This window comes from Diabrotica undecimpunctata, chromosome 8 (genome assembly GCF_040954645.1).
Source record: "Diabrotica undecimpunctata isolate CICGRU chromosome 8, icDiaUnde3, whole genome shotgun sequence".
Lineage (NCBI taxonomy): Eukaryota > Metazoa > Arthropoda > Insecta > Coleoptera > Chrysomelidae > Diabrotica > Diabrotica undecimpunctata.
Genome location: NC_092810.1, coordinates 107833234 through 107854266, shown reverse-complemented (window position 1 = coordinate 107854266; position 21033 = coordinate 107833234). Strand labels below are relative to the sequence as shown.

Sequence of the window (21033 nt, the reverse complement as noted above, 5' to 3'; positions counted from 1 at the left end):
TCTATTTTTTGGAACTGAAACTTTCGTATTCAGTCGCCAGATTCGGGGTGTAAAAACACGTCCAAATTCAATTTAGATACTATATATACGAGGTACGCTCCATAAATTCTCTGATTGGTTGCTTTTATAGATTCAAACTATAAATTTAGTAACTTGCAGCATTTAAATAGTTTCCAAAGAGCTGTAAATGTCTTAGCTTGTTAAAAACATATTTTTTAAATAAAGATCAATATTAAGATTAATATTTAAATGAAGTGGCCTCTGTAATCAATTCGGTTATTTCTAAGAGAGTTTTAGATGAAATTTCTTAGCTCTTAACAAAAATAAACCTTTAAAATTAAAAACTGATGTTTATAATCAGTCCTAACTAAATTTATATGAACTAGATTAGATGAATATCTCTTAGCTCTTAACAAAAATTAACGTTTAAATTTGAAAACTGATGTTTACAATCAGTACTAGCCAAATTCATCATTACCATTTCATATCCTTATCGTAAACAACTACCGCAAGAGTTATAGTTTTTTTTTTCTAATTTCCAACGTTATTATTGAAATTTCAGTTATTTGTTACTGCAATCAAATATAAAAAGGTTGAACAGAATATGAGTCATCGATGTGCATAAAACAAAAATTTTTACATTATACTTTCCTACAAATCGTTTGAAAGTCGTTTAAAATACCATTTGATTTGAAACACGGTAAATTTGTAATTGTAATCGCGTTATTAGTTATATATACGTGTTCTAGTTGTAGTGGTCACATTGTGTTTTTCTTTAAACGTTATCAAGCCATCATTATTGTGGCTTTACAACTCTATGTAGGAGTAGGTAGATAATAGGTAAGGAGCAGCGGAGCACGGAGCATCTGCTCCCTAATTTGCATACACCTGTCCCTAATTTGCATAAACCTGCCCATAATGAGTATGTGCTCCTTAATTTGCATACACCTGAAGCTTACTAATGCGCATACATCTCCCACCCCAAATAGGCCACTGGAAAACTGATTTTTATGCTTTTTGTTGGTATATAATATTTTGAGCAGTATATTAGGACTGGGCGTATTATTGTTTTGTAAAGCTTCGCCTTCGTATTTCTTAATTTATTTGAGAATTTGAAAAGGAAATTGAACCCAAAATAGTACCTGTTGACAATACAAATTTTCCGGTAAATATTTATAGTAGTAATATTGTCAATGTTGACAAGTGCTTTCAGGTATATAAATTCGTGAACTACCTGGATATCGTCGACCTTCTCAAAACAAGTAGCCATAGGATTCAAGGTTCGTGCTTGTCTTCTTTTATTTTACTTTGTTAGTGTTTATTATACTCGTTGGGTTTACTGCTTCTTTCAGTGCTGCCATGCTGTTCATACCTGCCGTACATAGTTTTCCGTTTTTCAACCATATTCATATCATCAGCATAGCCAAGGATTTGCATATTGTGACTTGTTATATGTATATTTAGCCTGTGGTTGTGATTTGTAATGTGCGTACCACTTTTTCTACCGCTACAATAAACAGTATATAGGAGAGGCGGTCATCCAAGCGTAGACCGTTTTTGGTTTTAAACGGTTCAGATAATTCACCTTAGATTCTAATCCTGCACTGAAGTTTTTGAAGGTTTATTTTTATTACCATTATCAAGTGCTTTGGTATTGGTATATCTGATTGCCCTAAACATCTCTTTTCTCTTTACAGTGACCTAGTTGCCTTGGAGTCGATAAATATATGGTGAGTATCTATGCCACACTCCAGTGTTTGTTACAAAATTTGTCAAGGATAGAAATATGAATAATTATCGATTTATCACTTACAAACCCAGCCTGGTATTTTTTAATTATATTTTCTTCGTATGGTATCATATAATGGCATAGTATAAAAAAAATATTGTATGCTGTGGTTTAAGCATTAGAATAATCACCGATCTTTTGTATTGTGCCGAGGAATAGAGTATTGCTAATCATTAGGGAGCGATTTATGTCTCCATGTTCCTTTTGTAAATTTTTATAGCATCATTATTGTAACTTGGCCTCCATATTTAAATAGTTGGCCCAGTAAATTTTCTGTTACAGGTGATTGGTTTTTGGCTAGCATTTTAGTCAAGAATTGTTAGTATTAAGGAATCTTCTGTATCTTCTGTTTCATGTATATTGCATGTCTTATCTCTTTAAAAACAATTTTATTTAAAAAATTTCCATTTAAATGGGAATAAGCCACAATTAAAGGTTAAAATACGTTTATTGACGTTTCAATTTCGACTTCGGAAATCGTTCTCAAAATACAAACATTAGTAAATTAAACAAATTTTGTTTTTTGTTACTTAGTGAAAAATTCTTCCAATAATTTAATTTTATCTGACTCATCTATATTGACAATTCAGACACACATTATACATTTTAAAGTAGACGACTTTAAAAATGATATTGCCAATATTGCTTCAGAACAATAAAAAATTTCCTTTATAAAAGGTATATCAAAAAAACCCTATCGCGCTACATCACAGAACGTTTTCGAAATAACTAGTCCATCATCAGTTCTATCTGGATGTACATGTCTGAAGCCACTAAATACGTGAGCAAAGTCCTTTAAATAAATTTTTGATTAACTTTGAATTACATCTTTGATATTTAAAAACTATTCAGACACTTAGTCTAAGGACTATCAACCTAAAATCGCCTTGAAGACGAGTTGAGGGAAAAAGATATCATCTCAAGTAGACAATACGGATTCAGAAAAGCAAAATCAGCTGTAGATGTAGTTAAACATATCACAGATACTGTCAGGAGTACAAGGAAAAGATGGGCTGTTTTAGTAATGTTTGATGTGAAGAATGCCTTTAACTCTGCCAACTGGGAGCACATCATAAGCAAATTAGAATCTACCAAAGTGTCGGGATATTTAATAAACATCATCTCTCAGTGGCTAGAAACACAAAAATCATATTAACAGCCGGCGTACCGCAAGGCTCCGTGTTAGGCCCGACGTTATGGAATGTACTGTATAATGGAGTACTAGACATCGATTGCGGTAGAAATAGCATGTCAATAGCCTATTCCGACGACCTAGCTATATTAGTAACAAGTGACATGTATCTAGAAATCGTAGACACTGTAAACGACTGCTTTCGTAAAGTAAATAGGTGGATGACAAATAACGACCTGGAACTTGCAGGCAACAAGACCGAAGCTGTCACTCTAAAAGCCCCGAGAGCCGGGCTAGATTTGATATTCCAACTAGGTAGTAATGAGCTAAAGTTAACGAACTGTGCTAAATATCTCGGCATTGATTTAGACAGAGGTCTACGCTTCACGAAACATCTTTCGAGAGTGGTTAAGAAGGCTTACGAACAGACAGCAGCCATCCAGAGAATAATACCCAATATAGGTGGCCTAGCAGCAACAAGAGAAGATTGTACCTACACGTTGTACAATCGACCCTCCTATATGGAATCTCCGTCTGGATAGATGTACTGAGATATCAAAAGTACAAAGACATGATCAATAGAGCACAGAGGAAACCCCTTCTCAAAGTTACGAGTGCGTATCGAACCACTTCGACCTTGGCCCTACAGACAATCGCTGGTACGCTCCCCATTCACCTCTTAGCCAAAGAACGGCATATCTTATATGATAACCGGAACGGTCACTTACCCCAGGTAAGAGCGGCCATACGAGAGCAACTACTAGCAGAATGGCAGAGGGAATGGGAGGCACATACTACAAAAGCTCAATGGACCAAAACTCTAATCCCTGATGTAGTGGCTTGGTACAACTGTAAGTTTAAACGTGTGAATTATTATTTTACACAATTTCTGACCGGGCATGAATCTTTTAGGTCTTACACATACGCTATCAAGAAAACCAATAATGACATATGCTCTACATGCGGCGAAAGGGACGACGCTGAGCATTGCATCTTCTTCATTGTAATGCTTTCGCCTCCGAACAAAATAGGCTTCGTAACAGGATAGGGTTGACAACGCCCAACAACATTCTACATGTAGCTATAATCAACAAGGAGAACTTCGAAATCATAATAGACCACATAACGGAGATCATGAAAAGAAAGACCATACTTGAAAGGGCTGAACAAGCCAGGAGAGAGAGTTTTTTCTCGGACTACACAAGGTTATACCTATAAATAAATTTATCTTTACCTCACTTTTTTCTGCTTTAAATATACCTAAAGCAGGTACATCTGTTACCTACAAACAACCTTTTCTCCTAAGTCTCTTTGACTTAATATACACAGAGCAGCTACACCGGATATATACGTCATACATATTAGAATAATAATTAAATAGACAACAATAGTAAAAAATTACTTACGCATATCTACTCCATACAACTTTTAATGTACTTTCCCCCCATTCTTGGTACTCAGCCACAAGAACTCCTTTAGTGCGAAAACTACAGTGGAAAACTAATCTGTCCTAATCTTGTTCCGGTAGGAACCAGCTTCCATATCGACAGGTAACCAGAGACACTAAAGGTGCAGACTTTTCTCTTTGTTTCATCTTCCTCTTCTTCTTAATTCTATAATAGCATCAGTTTTTCGAACCCCTTTCTCCCTTTTCCTTCCGAAAAGGAATCAGACCCTCCCCTAGATGTGTGCCGTTATTAGGTATACATCGTAGGACAAGCCCTAAGACCTTCTTCAAGAACACCCTTCCAGACTGCGCGGGATGTCCCCATGTTTCGTTCTCTAATGAACTCGTCCGGGGATATTCAGCGTCGAAGAGGGGGTGGTTTTAGTTAGTAGGCGACCTGACAGTGGCGCACAATGGGGGCCCGGTTTTCGTGTGAACTCTCTGCCGCTCTCGTGTGGTCCTGCCTTTCTGGTTCAATCCAACAGTACTAGGGAAGCCTTCCCTAGTCGGTTTCGAACCTTTCCACCTCATTCCAAAAAAAGGACTATCAACCTCAGTGGAGTCCTACTTTGACATGTGATCAATTCCATTTGTAACTTAAATATCATTGTTTTTAAATATCAAAGATGTATTTTAAAGTTAATCAAAGTACATTTAAAGAGTTTTTGCCGACAAATATGTAAATCCAGATAGCACTAATAATGGAACAGTTATTCCGAAAACGTTTTGTGATGTAGCCCGGTAGGGTTTTTTATTAATACACCTTTTATAAAGGAAATTTTTTAAATAAAAATTTTTTGTAATACATGGTATACAGCCAACTACAGAAATTTAGTTTCCTTGTGGATTTCATTTCTTTAATTATCAAAGTTATCTTCTTCGTCCTCTATATTAGGTGTTTTGAATTCATTTCTAGTAGTCTCTATCATTTCTATCTATTTAAGTTCGTTATTTGAGTAGTTTCGTTTCTTTTTGTGTAATCTTTTTTACCCTTATCTTTTTATAGTAATTCTCGACTGTGGTTCAAATTCTTTTAGTTGGCATTTTTCGGTAGGACTTATCCTTTTCTCTGTGCATTCATCATCAAACCACTGGTTTTATCAGGCATAAATTTGTATTTATACAATAAGTTCTTTTATTTTGGTCCAACATGTGTCTATTTCTTTTTTGATTTCTTCGTTTATATTGTTATTATTTAGTATGTGGCTAAAAAAAAATTCTTAAGGTAATACATGGCCGTATTTAGAATAAATGCGAGAGGGGTACCTAAGTGACACAGTTTAGTTTCCGTAACGGATTTGGAACGAGAGAGGCGTTGTTCAGGATGAACGTACTTGCTCAAAGATGTCACAAACAACAGCAGTTTAAGCAGACGGTTTGGAATCACATGCTCCTAATATTTAAAAAGAAGTACAGCAGGGATGCCCCTGTTGCCCCTCTTTTCAACGTTTACTCCAAAAGAAAAACAAGATATAATATTTGTAAACGATTGAGTTATCAATAATTTGCAATATGCGGATGGCACAGGACTCCTAGGTTCTACCCAAGAAGATCTGCAAACATTACTGACAGTGTCGTTGAGAGCTGTTAAGAAGCAGGTCTGGATCTGAACATACGGAAATCCAAAATACCCGTAATAAGTAAACGACATAATATAAAACCGTCTATATATGTAAATATTTCCAGACATAAGCAAGTTAATCAAATTATTTACCTTGGATATTAGTTAAAACTAGAATATCTTGGACATATAATAGAGGACCAAGATATGAGTTCCTTCGGCTAATTCTCAACGGTAAAATCGAAGGAAAGAAATGGATAGGACGGAAGAAACTCTCTTGGTTGAGGAATTTGCGGCAGTGGACAGGTTTGACAGCGGACCAATTGCTACACGTAGCGCAAGACCGAGATCAGTATAACAATATTATAAGCATGGTAGTCGCCGATGTTCCGTAGGGATATGGCACTCTAAGAAGAAGATCAGTTTAAAAAACGCAGAGGGTAACGGTAAAATTAGATCTAGAATTGAGTAGGCCAAAACCGCTTTTAGAAGGATGTCCAAGGTATTAGACAACAGAGGCCTAAAATTGGCATTGCGGATCCGTCTACTTTGCTGCTACGTGTTCTCTGTCTTACTTTATGGTGTCTAGACTTGGACTGTAATTAAAAGTAATCTAAATCGCCTTGTGGTTTTCGAAATGTGGTGCCATAGAAGAATTTTAAAAGTTTCTTGGGTGGAGAAAATTCAAAAATTCACAATACTAGAATGTCTCAGCAAGACTACTAAGATTATAAAAAGCACAAAAAAGAGAAAGTGGAGTACTTCCGACATGTAATAAAAGATCCCAGATATAGGTTGCTACAAAATATTATGCAAAGGAAAATAGCAGGCAAATCCGGTTCACGACGTAGAACCACTTAATGGTTAAAGATTTTGCAAGATTGGAACGCTACTGATAGAAGCATGCTATTTAGGGTGGTAGTGAATCAAATTAAGGTAGCTATAATGGTAACCAAGATTCTGAAAGTATATGGTACACAAGGAAGAAGATATTACTAACGTTTTCCGATTATCTTTTGGCAACATCTTTCAGCTTTTGTATATTTCATTTTTTATTAGATATCTTAAGGTTAAAATCACCAATAATTTATCGATACTCCGATATGTTGATGCCTCCATAACTTCTGCAGTTCATTACGTCCATCTTGTGTATTTCCCTAAACTTAGATTGTTGAATTTTTTGTTAAGTTTTGTTTTCGATTTTGTTTATTTATACCTTAATATTTAAACGTTTTTATTTATTGTCTTACTCAAGAAAACAGAAGGCGTATAAGATGCCAGGAAGTAGAGCATAAGTTTACCGGGATCAAATCTGGGGAGATGATTAAAAATCACCTAAAGTTGAAATGGTACAAGATGCAATGCAATCTAAATATAATTTCGAAAATTCGTTTACGTATCTTTTTTCAGGAAGGTATAAATGAGATTTGGACAAAATAAATCTCATCAAGGCAGATCAATGCTGATTTAATGACTGCACTAAAATCATGAAGGAATTGAAGCTGGGGTATGCGGAGGTACGTAAATTTTTAAAAATTATACCTGATAGCCAGTCGGCATTAAACGCTCTGGAATCAAATCGGATTGACTTTAAGTTAGTTTGTAACTGTCTTTAGAATCTGATTTAGACTGGAAAAGTAAAAAAGTAAGTTTTCACTGGGTACCTGGACATACTGGTTTTAAAGGGGACAAAACAGCGGACCTACTTGCCACGGGAGGGATAAAAGAAACATTACAAATGGGCAAACAAAATTCAAAGACTTTTATACATGAACCTTCGAAGAAGAGACACAAATATATCCTAGATATTAATAAAAATGATCTGCGAATTATCGTACGCCTCCTAATAGGACACTGTCACCTCGAGGGGCACATGAACAAAATTGGACTGACAGAAAATGCGAATTTCAGATTCTGTCTATGCAACTGCCCAGGGTTGGACAGGAAAGGCTCAATACTAATGTCTATTATGGCCTAATAAGCCTTCCAATACAACACTGTCGCCTCGAGGGGCACATGAACCAAATCGGACTGACAGAAAGTGCGAATTTTAGAGCCTGTCTATGCAAATTCCCAGGTTTGGATAGGAAAAGGCTCAATACTAATGTCTGTATAGCCTAATAAAGTCATAATAGACTTAAGTAAAAAGGCTGGACTAAAGGGACAACTTCAACTTAGGGTTGAGCCACAATGGACCTCTTAGGTCGAGTGGAATGTGGTTAAACGCTCACTAGTATTGAACCTAACCTAACCTTATCTATGCAGTCAGGTGAATTTATTTATAGAAGAGATATTCTGCATTCTAAGGAAGGCTTCAGCTCTACAAATTGAGTAATTTAAAAAAATAAAAAGACAATTTCGTGAAATAATAAGAACACGAAATTCTATTGTAAGCCAGTGTACTGTAAAGAAACTATCCATCTACTCCAATAAATCGCTGGATGAATTTTTAAATGAAATAATAAGGAAAGTCGTGGTAATACAGCTATTGGAATAAGGGAAATAAACATATTTGAAGCTGTTACAAATAAAAATGGAATTAGTTTTATATAAAATATTCATTCATTTAGAAAATTTAATAAAAATGTGATTCAAAGAAAAGCAAAAATATAAATCACTGTCAAGTAGACGTTCTTGTTTGTTTAAGCATACAGTTTATTGTATTAATTTTTACCACTAATAAGCACTATTTCGGAATAAAAGTGCAGAAATACGATATTTCTTAGTAAATAGTTAAGCTTTAATATATTTTATATAAATAAAGTTGAGTTACAGAATGATAAGGGCGTTTAAATGGTATTATAAATTTAGGTCTATTTATTACAGATTCTATAGTGAGTGGAGAATTTATAGGGCATACCTCGTAAAAGCCAACTGCAAAATCGTCGAGTACTTTATAAATATTCGCGTACCGAAATGTCAAAAAAAGAGGCTACATCTATTCCACGACTACACATAAAAGAATAAAATATATCAACTTACCAAACCGACGAGTAGAAAAAAAACTAGAAATCCTCTTCCTAATACCGTGTGACAATAAACATCACCGTATCCCACCGTTGACATAGTAACGATCAGGAAATATACACAATTCCAATATGGCAAAGATTGGTGGTTTTTGAAGTCTAAGGGATCACCGGAATTTTCCAACTGAAAATAAATAATTGTGTTACATATTAAATGAATATACAAACAGATATATTTATTAGGTGTTTAATAACAAACTAATTATAGCCAGCTATAGCTATTACATTTTGGAATCTTTGGGCTCTTATAATAAGATAAATGTAACAAAAATACTTATTTTCTTCTTCGTCTTCCTCTTTATAACCAATTTTGCTTGTCCATTGGCGGATTAATACCTCTATGGAAGGTAGTCACTTCATCTTTTGCGCGGTCGTTCGATACTTCTGCCGATTGATGACTTACCTCTAGCTATTTTGACGACACGGGTCTCCCACATTCTGCTTATGTGGTTATTTTATTTTTTTTTTTTTATTTTGTGTTCATTGATTTATATACTGTACATTTTTTTCTATGTCTTCACTTCTCTTTTGATCTCTCAGTTTATTTCCTATAATTCTTCTCAGTAATCTCATCTCTACCGTTTTCAGTAGACTTTCTTGACTTCCATCTCAGTGTGACTGTGTCTGTTTCGCCATATAGTGTTATTAAGGCATACTGCCAGTATATTTGCTTTTTGTACTTGATCTCTCATTTCTTTGTCCAGGTCTCCATACCTGCACATTGTAATTCTAAGGTATTTTATTTCCATTACTTGTTTAATACTGATGCCATCAATTTCTATTTTACATCTGGTTGGTTTTTTACTGATTACTATCGTTATAGTTTTCTGAGATGAGATTATCATATTAAAATATTTTGCTCCTATATTAAATCTGTGGACCAATCTTTGTAGACTATCTTTATCTTGGACTATCAAGATTGTGTCGTCTGCGTAACAGAGTATTTTAATTTCTTTGATTCCCATTCCGTAACCTCTTCCTTTGTTAACGCATTTGATGATTTCATCCATGATTAAATTAAAAAGCAAAGGACTCGAATAGTCCCCTTGTCTTATTCCGCTGCCTATTTCTATAGATTCTGTAAGTTTTCCATCTATTCTGACTTCCATTTTGTTGTTTTTGTAGATGTTTTCGATAGTTTTTATAATATTTAGGGGAACTTCTCTATTATACAAGATGGATTACATATTTAAGTCTTATTCTGTCAAACGATTTCTTTAAGTCAATTAGACATAGAAATGCTGGTCTATTATACTCAAGTGATTTCTCAGTAATTTGCTTTATAACGAATATTGCATCTGTACACGATCTTCCACTACGAAAACCGTGTTGTTCATCTGCTAAACTTATCCTCTGATTTATTAGTACTTGTAAAATTTTAGTTGTAAGTTTTAGGGTAGTATTTAACAAGTTTATGCCTCTATAGTTTTCTGGCTGTTTATCTTCTTTTTGAATAGTAGAATTAGTTTGCTCGTTCTCCATTCTTCCGGTATTTTATTGTGTTTTTTAATTTTATTAATTTAATGTTGTTAATTGTTCGGTCATTGCTGCTCCACAATATTTCAGTAACTCGTCTGGTATCCCGTCTTTACCTGCTGCTTTTCTGTTCTTCAGCTTTTCAAGTATTTTACATGACAAGAACGTTTTAACCTTGTTTAGGCCTGGGCCTCTTCAAGGAATGGGGTACTCCGTTTTTTTTTTTTTTTCTTAGGAGTAGTGGGGGTGTGGTAAACGACACACGCGTGATACGTGATACATGTGAGAAGTAGTGGACTACTAAGAAGCAGGGGGGTAGCTGAAGGTGGATGTGTGTGTGTGATCTGAGAAGATCCAGAAGCGCACAAGAAGAAGTGGGTATTGCCAAGCATGCCAGTTAGGTACTTCAGGGGTTACCAGCCAAGTTTTTAGGAACGGCTCTTTATCAGCGTTGTTGGCGCGCAGACTTTACCTGCGATATTGGATGGGGAATACAGTTGACTGTACCCATTACACAGTTGAACATGACGGCTTACTGGAGGGGGACGAAGGTCATTTTGACCTTGTTATTTCTAGCTGTGGGCACTATTGAGTGCCCGAACATTTTGCCAGACAGGTCGGAGGAGTATTTCGCGATGGTCTCTCTCCTGTCTGACAATATATTTATCAGCAGAGTGGTTGTGAATTGAATCCACAACCTGACGTCTGCTGTGAGGGTCGCAGGAGGAATCCTACGCTCAGCGATTATGGATTTGGCCTCTTGATGCGAGGAAGGTGTCTCCTGCCATTTGGGGCATCGTGGTGACAAAGCCGGATGTGTGCCTTTGCAATTGTATTTTACGAACTTCCTGTAAGAAGTGAAATTTGCTGTGATGCCGCAGTGACATCTCATGGCGCAGTTGTTAAGATTATATGTTAAAATTCAGTTTATAAGCATAACTCATAGATAGTGAAGTGAAGTGACTCTTTCTAGCCTATTAAACTAATCTACTACTTTTTTTTTTAGTTCTCATAAGAACCACAACTTACACAACGTGTCATCTACAACTTTTATATATAAAATATTGCCGTACTTTTATAGTTTTGCAATAAATATTGATTTTTACTGATAAAAAATATTGATTTACTTACTAAATGGATGATTCCTGCAGCGGTGAGCCATACAGATATGAATATGGAAACTAACTGAGCAAGCCGTATAGAACTAGAAGTCTTTAAAATGTTGAGGTACTGCAATATATCGGGTACAGTCATTAAACGTAGTGCTCGTAGGAAACGTAGACCTGAAAGGGAATATTTTTAATTAAACATAATAATTACAATGAGAAACTTCTGAGACTGAGAAGCATTGGAAATGAAACTTTTCGTAAGTCAAATCAGTTTAAAGCACACTTTAGGTTTAATAACCAATCTATATTAGTGACAAACAATTACCATAAAAAATATAGTGGCTTATCCACATATTTAGTGGCTTTAAACATGTAAATCCAGTAAGTCTTAACCATACTTTTTGTAATAACCTTGGTCAAAATTTTAACTTTCACGCTTGTTTTAATTAAAGTGGTTATACTTATTTTACGATAGCACTGATGATGGATTAGTTATTCCGAAAACGATTTAGCCTGATAGGGGTTTATATTAATATACCTTTTATAAAGATATTTTTTAAATAAAATATTTTAAGTACTTAATGGTCGCAATTTTTCAAAATGGTCTGGAATTGCACCCCTTCGTAATCAAGAATCGACTACAGTAGCAGAAGCATTCATTACACACGTTGTATCAAGATATGGAGTTCCTTTAAAGTTAAATTCTGAGCAAGGACTTAATTTTAAATCAGTAATAATTAATGAAAATCTTGGGTATTAAGAAAACTTGCACTACGCCTCTTCATCCACAATCAGACGAAACGGTCAAAAGACATAATAAAACTGTTTATCAATACCTTTTAATATTTGCCTCTGATAATCAAAAAGATTGGGATACTTTAATTCCTTTATTAGTGTTAGCCTATAAAAGTTCCGAACATGAATCAACTGGTTGTGCTCTATCAATGGTGATCGCCGGAAGAGAAAGTAAGCTTCAGTGAGACCTAATTTTCGAAAGATTGCCTCCCTGCAAAGAAGAACTCTTTCATCCCTGAAGTATATCGAAAATTTAAAAGAAAAATATTTTCGAGATGTTATCGAAAATTCCTCAAATGTCTACGGAAGTGTGGAGCATCAGAAAAATATATAAATAGGTGTTTGACAGTTTGTAACAGTAGTATTTTGAGTTTTGAAGTTTAAAGTTGTCATTCCGTTAAAGTATTGTAAACAAGTTGGTATTGAATAAAGTTGTTTTAAAGATTTATTTATCACAGAGTGATTTATTAGTCTGGTATCTTTGTAAGATATTTATTGTCGTTTTTATGTATTTATGTTGTATTTGATTATTTTGTTGATTGCAGGCATCTTTAAACTTCACATTTTAAAAGTGGCTATATTTTTAAAATATATCTTTTTAGCTTTCTCTTACTGTAGATTCTGTCTCCTTAAAGAAGAAATAGTAACGTACATTTTATGCCAGTCGTAACGCCTGGCAAATGTGCGGTTATTTGCATTAGATGCAGAAAAAAGATCTACATGAAAGGTTCAGTCTGGAAGTTAATAGACCTTTTGAAAAGGGTCAGGCTAGAAAATGGTATCTAAGACTAGAGGACCACAATAGATCTGAAAAGGAGGCAGTGGAATAGACCAAAAGTCACCTCATTTAATCTATATATCTAGTGTTAGAATTATATTCCCTAAAGTTAATATTTTAGCTTCAAATAATTTTTTTAAATTAGTCTACGTTAAATTAACTTCTTGAACGAATTAAACAAGTATGGCAGCTCTTATTTTAAGTCGTGTGGTCATATCACTAAATTAAATAAAACATTAGTTTTATTTAATTAATAATAATAAATAAATTTTAGTTCTTCGCATTACTTATGTAGAGTATTACAAACGAATCAACAAATTATAAGGACTTACCTATCCATGTACGATCTAAATAGATCGAAACAAATGACGGAGGAATCGTAAAATAGTCTACGAAGGAGTACATTTCCAACATGAACCACAGCTTGTCACTAGCAGCTATGAACTGAAAAAAATATTATATTTTAATAATACGAAACATTTATACGATGTAAATCAGCCAAATGGAATAAATTCGATTACAAATAAACCATCGAAAAAACGCTTGGACATTTCGATTCGTATTTTTTACTACGCATTTTTTTTTTCAATAAAAAACTTTCTATACTCTTTTTTCTTATTTTTAATATATTATTCTCTTTATTGTCCAATTTTTGACTTCTTCAAAATATTTAGATTTTTGAGCAATATTATGTTTTAACAAATTTTTTGTAAGAATTGGCATTAAAAAAGAAAATAATTTAATCACAGAAATTCTCTAAAACATTTTTAAAAGTTAATAAGTAATACCGTTTATGTGTTGGTTATGTAAAAAAATAAAAAGAAGAAACTTAACGTCATTATAGGAAATATTCAAAATGCCCGCCACGAACGTTCTGGCCTAATCTTGAATTTAAGTTATTCATTTTCTTAAGTCAGCTATGTCGACGTGATCGGTTTTGTATACAATACTTTTGACATAACACCATAAGAAAAAATCTAATAACATCAGATCAGGGGATTGAGTTAGTTGGAGTTGAAGTGGCAGAGAACTTCAACTCCAACCAAATGGTCGGGTTTTATAGAGTCCAATGTTTCGTTTTTTTTAAGAAGTTTTTGTACCTTTTTTACTTTTATAAAAAAAACTCAATTTGGGTTTAGGAGTGGCTTGGGTACAAGAGAAGCCTTGTTTAGTATACAGGTGCTAGTACAGAGATGCAGAGATATAAATCAAAATGTGTTCATTTGTGCAATCGATTTTGAAAAGGCTTTTGACAAAGTCCAACATAACAAAATGCTAGAAATATTGGAAACAGCTGGATTGGACGATAAAGATTTACGAATAATTACAAATCTATACTGGCATCAAGTGGTAAGAATAAAGGTTGAACAAGAACTGTCGGATGAAATAAATATAAAAAGAGGAGTGAGGCAAGGCTGTATATTGTCGCCTTTACTTTTTAACTTATATTCGGAGGAAATATTTAAGGAAGCCTTAATGGAGACAACCTAAGGTATTATTGTGAATTAAGTAACCGTCAACAATATTAGATATACCGACGATACCTTAGTGCTTGCTAATTGCGGAGAAGACCTTCAAAATCTAATGAACAAAATAAAACAAACTTGTGATCAGTATGGATTTAAACTCAACGTTAAGAAAACTAAATATAATAGTTAGCAAACAAAATTATATACAGGATGACGGTATAAAAGTCAGGATGACTCGGCAGTAATATCAATGAGAGCTGGGATCCAACCGCAGAAATTAAAAAAAGAATAGAACAAGCCCGAGCTGCCTTTGTAAAAATGAGAAACGTACTTTGCAGTCACGATCTTAGCATTGACCTTAGAGTTCGAATGACATCTTGCTACATCTTTCCTGTCCTGCTGTATGGAGTGGAAGCATGGACTCTAACTGAGGCTATCCTTAGACGCTTGACAGCCTTTGAGATGTGGGTATACAGACGACTACTGAAAATAAGCTGGGTCGACAGAGTTAGAAAGGAGGAGGTCCTTAGACGGCTAAACCAAACAATACAACTGGTCAATATAATAAAGAAACGCAAGCTGGAATTCTTCGGTCACATTATGAGACACCCTGAAAAATATGATCTTTTACATCTGATCATTCAGGGAAATATCCAAGGTAGGGAAGAAAAAATTGTAGATTTTTACCGAATGGGATCTCTCTTTATTATTGGTGCCTTTTAAAACTTGACCACAGCTGTGAGGATGACTTTGTAAGCCAAAAGCGCTAGCTAGGAATTCAAATTTTTACACACTTCAGAAATACTTCTTTTCCATTTTTTTATTTGTCATTAGTGTGCACAAAAAATATGTCAGTCTTTTTAAAAATTAATAATGTTCTTGTTTTTAATGTAAATTTTTAACAAGTTGAGTACGATATGGCACCAACAGTGTGACACACATATCACAGACAATAAACCGATGAGACCATAAAAGTGGTCACAGACAGATAAGCACATTTGAACTTAGTGTTCCTTTCTAGCGAAAAAGACTTGACAAAAATGATATTAACATAGTAACAAATCTCTATTGGAACCAACATGTTGTAGTAATGGGAATTAGATGGGAATAGCGTGGATACGCAACAGATAAGCAGAGGAGTAAAACAGGCTGAGTGCTTTCACCATTACTATGGTATACTATGTATATACATACGGTACCGTATAGACGTCGATGAAGCCAGACGTTGCTTCGGAAGTGGGACATAAAGAGGCGCGTATCCCCCTCTCGACATGGCAGCAAATTGCAGTGTTGAGCTGATGGTTGTTCAGACCAATGTGGGGAGGGCGAGACTATCACACGATCTGGACGATCTCGTCCTGGCTTCCGCCGCTGAGGGAAGATATGACCCAAATTGGTCAGCAATCGGGGCTGGTTTGTGGATGACGCTGGTGTCGTCGGTGTGCATATCTTCAATCGCAAATTAAACGTGTATGGAAGTCATGCTCATATGGGATATATATCAGTGAGAATGGATAGACTGAATCTGCAAACTACACTCAAGGAGTTTTAAACACAGGTTTGGAGCCAACATTTATGAGAGGCGATTACAGATTGTATATCGACGTCACCCCACTACGCAGGGAGCCTCCAGATATGTCAAGGACTGTTCAGTACTGGCGGATTATACTGGCATGAAACATCAATTCATCAGCTTTTTGATTGGGAAGACGGGGGATGTTGGGGGTAGACCCAAACCTTGTCTGTCAAGATTCCGGAGATATCAGGTATACTGGAGTCTATTTTATGAGAGTATTAGATGGAAGATTACACTTTCGGTGGAAGGCCTCGGGCAGGTTACGCAGGTTAAGGAAGGAGCTTACTTGACAAGGGAGAGAATACGTCGGAGCGCGGAACAGGTGGAATGTAAGTCTAAGCAATCAAGAAAGAAGGAGTTGAGTAGGAGTATCCGGGCCGAAAAGAAGAGGAACTGGAGGGGACTGTGTAACAAGCTGGACGAGAATATCTGGGGTGAAGAGTATAAGATCGCAATACAGCATTTCGATGCCTGTGCTCCGTATGACATGCCGTTGGACCAGAAGCTGGAGATAGTCACCGAATTGTTTCCACAAGGATGGTGGCATGGTGTGCGGAGAAACGTTGAGTTTCTCTGGCTGTAGGGGTGGGTTCCCTTAAGTCTGGCAGGGCTCCCGGTTTAGATGGTGTCTTGCTTGAGGAGGTTGTATGTCTGGGCCGCTTGGGGCACACGTGGCTGCAGGAACACATGAATGTTTTTGTTGTCGTTGAAAATCTCGAGGCTCGTGCTTTTACCTAAATTTAAGGCAGAAAAATACCGATGTGCTTCGAGCGACACGGAGAATTGGAGCTGATCACCTTATTATCTTTCCTAGAGAAAGATTGTGGTGAAGAATGGTGTGATGGTGAATGTAACGGCTGGGATCCCGCAGGGTGTCGTCCTGGGTCTGACGCTGTAGAATCTGACATATGACGGGATCTTAAACTGCAAATAAAGGGAGGGTGTTACCCCCTTCGCATTCGTAGACGACCTAGCTATGCTGGTGGCGGCATAGGACAGAGAGGAACTCTTGCTTCGGATTATGCGGAGTTTGTCCTAGATGAGGATTGTATAAGAGCTCATGATCTTTCTCTAGCGTAGGATAAGACGGAGGCTGTAGTACTCAGAGGCTACAGTAAGAGAGACAGTGTTGTATTTGTGTGTGCGGGAGCAAAAGTGACGCCCACAAAGTATGTCAAGTATAGATCGAGAGTCACTCTCCACCAGGGTGGGAGTTACTCTCCACCAGATTTGGGGCGGGTGACTGTCAGAGCTATTCAAAGAATGGCTGTGTTTGGGAAGATAGTGTCCAATATTGGTGAACCCAAATTCGAAAGGAGGAGGGCGCTTTCTGGTGTTGTGCACTCTGTCGTCCTATACGCGACCCCAATCTTGAGTGAGGCAGTAGAAACACCAACTTACATGAGACTCATGGTACGCGTCAACAGAACTGTCTACTGCGGGTAGCATGTGCCTACAAAACTGTGTCAGCTGCCGGTCTGTGGGTGATCACCGGCTGTGTTCTTTCACAGGTGCTGTCAGGTGAAAGGGCCTGAACATTCATAGTCGTAGAAAGTGGAACATTAGAGAGCTAGAGGTGAGTGTGATAAGGCTAGCCAAGAAATTAGTTTCAATCGGCCAGTGGCAGCAGGAGTGGGAACACTAATCCCGAAGCTTTGAAGCTGAGTGGATTGTGGGCATAGGCGGCTGGTTTATTACTTGACGCAAATTCTCACAGGACATGGCTACTTCCGTAGCTACCTTTTTAGGTTTAGAAGGGACATTCCGATCAATGCCTTTACTGTGACTTTTCGGATACTGTGACATATATGATTTAGGAGTGTAAGCGTTGCGCTAATAAAAGAAAGAGGTTTGAAAGAGTGGCGGTGGATACGAATGGTGGAAAAAACGATGACGAATGAGTGGTGGTGGATACGGATCCACAAATTTATCAGGGAGCTGCCCTCTTTAAAAGAACGAGAGTAGAGGGAACTCGCAACAAAATTTTGAAACGAGCGAGTAGCAGCTCCGTAGAGTTCGGACTGTCGCAGGCCAAAATAAGAGTGAATGAGAGACAGACGACGCAGAGAGATGGCAGCCTCGCTAAGGCAGGGAGTTAAAAGTCTTTGATGGTTCGTGTGAGTGTAGTTTTCCCCAATGAATTTCTGGAAGAAAGAATGGGAATCAGGTGATAGTAGAGCATCGGGAGAGATGTTTTGACTTAACCAGCCGTTCGATCCTGATGTCTGAAGTGACAGAGGAGAGATTTTTAGCTAGACGCCGACCGTCTCGGAGTGGTGATGGGACAAAGTATCAAAGGTCTAACTTCCTCGGGCATCTCGTCCTGGCACAACTTCGTTAGGGTATTAGGAACCTAAAACTACCTGGATGATTCACAGGTGTCTGTAAAAAAGTGTAAAACGCTACAGCTAAGCTCAGTGTAAAATTGCCTTAGTTTTATGTCCGAATATTATTAGCCGATTGTTAGTATACGTCAAACATAGAAGGTACTGGTTTGATAAAGGAGAATGTGAAGAAAAAAGAAAGCCTTTTTACAATACAGAACACAAAAAACAGCAAACTACTATAAACGAATCAGAAATAAAACGAATGCTTTAGTTAGACAAATAAAACACTTGCAGAGCTTCTCAAAACATATGGTATACGAGTTCTACGGAATACAAAAAGAAATATGGAGAATCATCCGCAGACAAAGAAAAGAGATGAACAAACGAATAAAAACGAAACACATTCAGAAGGAAATATGGGTAGACTACTTTCGATCCCTATTTGCTAAAGGTGACGATAATGAACCACCAATGCCAGAGGTGACGGCAAACGAAGAAATAAATATTGAGGGAGGAAGAGATAAAGGAATCATTAAGGAAATTAAAAAACAGAAAAGAGATATCTGACCTCTCTTCAAAAAGGGAGACACATTGGACCCGGAAAACTACATAGAAATTAATTTATTAAACACAACACTAAAATTAACAACCAATGTGATAACAAATAGACTGAACGAAATTGTAACACTAGCAGAAGAACAACAAGGTTTTAGGTCGGAAATGTCATGCACCGACGCTATATTTATAATGAGGCAAGTGCAAGAGAAATCACTAGAATATAACAAACTGGCATATCTATGTTTCGTGGACTTTAAGAAGGAATTTGACCGAGTTTGACCAAATTAAAGGACGTTATCCACTTATTGTACATTTAGAAATAACCAAAATGAGCGACAATATCTACCAAACAACACAATAAAAGTAAAAGTAGAAGAAGAACTAAATAAGCCCATTGAAGCTGGCAATGGGATAAGACAGCGAGATTCCCTGAGTCCTCTATTGTTCAACCCGATAATGAATAAAATAATAAAAAAGTAATAAGTAGCTAAAGGTGGATACAGTTTCAAATTTGTGGTTATGTGTTATTAGATATTTTTGAGTTATTGTGTAGTCCTTCATTATCGTCATATATTTTGTTTTGTGCTGATTTATCTCTAGTCCTATTTTCTTTACCTAACTTTAACCTACTAGAGTTTAATAGAGCACTGTAGTTTGGGAGCAGGTGTATGTATAGTAGTTTTATTCTTTATGTTTTCGTGATATATTTTTTAAACTATTGAAATCTATAATCTTCTATGATTCCCTAGAAGTATTTGCAATTATTGTATTTCTTGTGAGTTTTTCCAATGTTTGGATTTTTTGTAATGTATTTTTCTTTTATTTTCTTTCAGGATTAAGTTTTTAATGTCATATAATCTAAAAAAAGCTATTTTTATACCTCGTTTGGCTAACTGGTCTTTAGTTTCATTTCCTTTACATCGGTATATCCGAAATGCATGTAAGAATAACTGGATTTTGCTTAAGTATTCTTATTGAACTTTGGAGTTGATCATACTTAATTTTAGTTTTTCTGTTGTTTGGTAAGTATCAGTGTACCACTTAATGGAATTATTGTTCATTATCACTTTCCGATTTCTTAAGCGTACCCGCTCTTCCGGTAGAGGTCTATGTAGGCGTAACACCAATCCGCAATCATCTCTTGCCGTACTACTCATCAATAGTTTGATCCGATACACCAGCGTATTTCAGTCCAAGTAGCAGATTTATTTAGAATTTTAAACTACTCTGTCTTCAGTCCTGAGCCCCCGAAGGGCATTTGGTGATCATCATGATGTCGTGTATTGTCCGTCTCCAAAGATCCCTGTCTCTTGTCATGCCTTTTAACTCTTGCATAGTTCTTTTGCATATTTCTGTAATTTGTTCACTTCATTTTGTTGGATATCTTTATCGTGTTCTTCGACCTTCTACCTTTCCTCGGATAATAAATATTTTTATGTTTTCTTTTATATGTCGTGTCTGTTATGTCTGCTCTCATAAAATGTCCAAAGTATTTTAATTGTTGGAGATTGAATTTGCTAGAGAGCCGTTTGCTGACTATTAGCTGATTTAAAATTGAATTATTTGCCCTGTGGTCGATCCAAGGAATTTGTAACATTCTTCTCCAACAGAACATTTCAGTGGCGTCTATCTCTCTTCCAGCCACTGGTTTTACGGTGCAAGATTCACAAATGTATGTCAGTATTAAGAATATTAAGCAGTTAATTTACCCAATTTTTGAGTTTGTGAAGTTTGAGAGCCATTCCAATATTTGGCCATTTTTCCTCTTTTCCAACTTTTGCTGGATCATATTTACACTTTATTTCTTCCTATAGTCACCCTTTGTTTGTGAGCAACGATCCCAGATATAAGTATAAGGTCGCAACCTCAAATCGGTCAATCGTTGTTATGTATGATATAAACATTAAACATTAAGCGGATAAACATATCCAACGTCTTTGATATGTTTACCTGCAGACCAAATATTTTACTTTCACTTTAACCAGTGGTA

General features: G+C 36.1%; 1 protein-coding gene across 2 annotated transcripts in view; it reads right to left on the bottom strand.

The window, feature by feature from the left end:
• Window positions 1-21033, bottom strand: part of slo (calcium-activated potassium channel slo) — a 535662-nt gene that overhangs the window by 416910 nt on the left and 97719 nt on the right. For both annotated transcript variants that reach the window (XM_072540708.1, XM_072540706.1), the window contains exons 4-6: window positions 13446-13557; window positions 11563-11714; window positions 8912-9079 (exon numbers count right to left, since the gene is read on the bottom strand). In XM_072540708.1, coding sequence (XP_072396809.1) covers window positions 8912-9079; window positions 11563-11714; window positions 13446-13557 — 432 coding nt within the window. The remainder of the gene's footprint in view (window positions 1-8911; window positions 9080-11562; window positions 11715-13445; window positions 13558-21033) is intronic.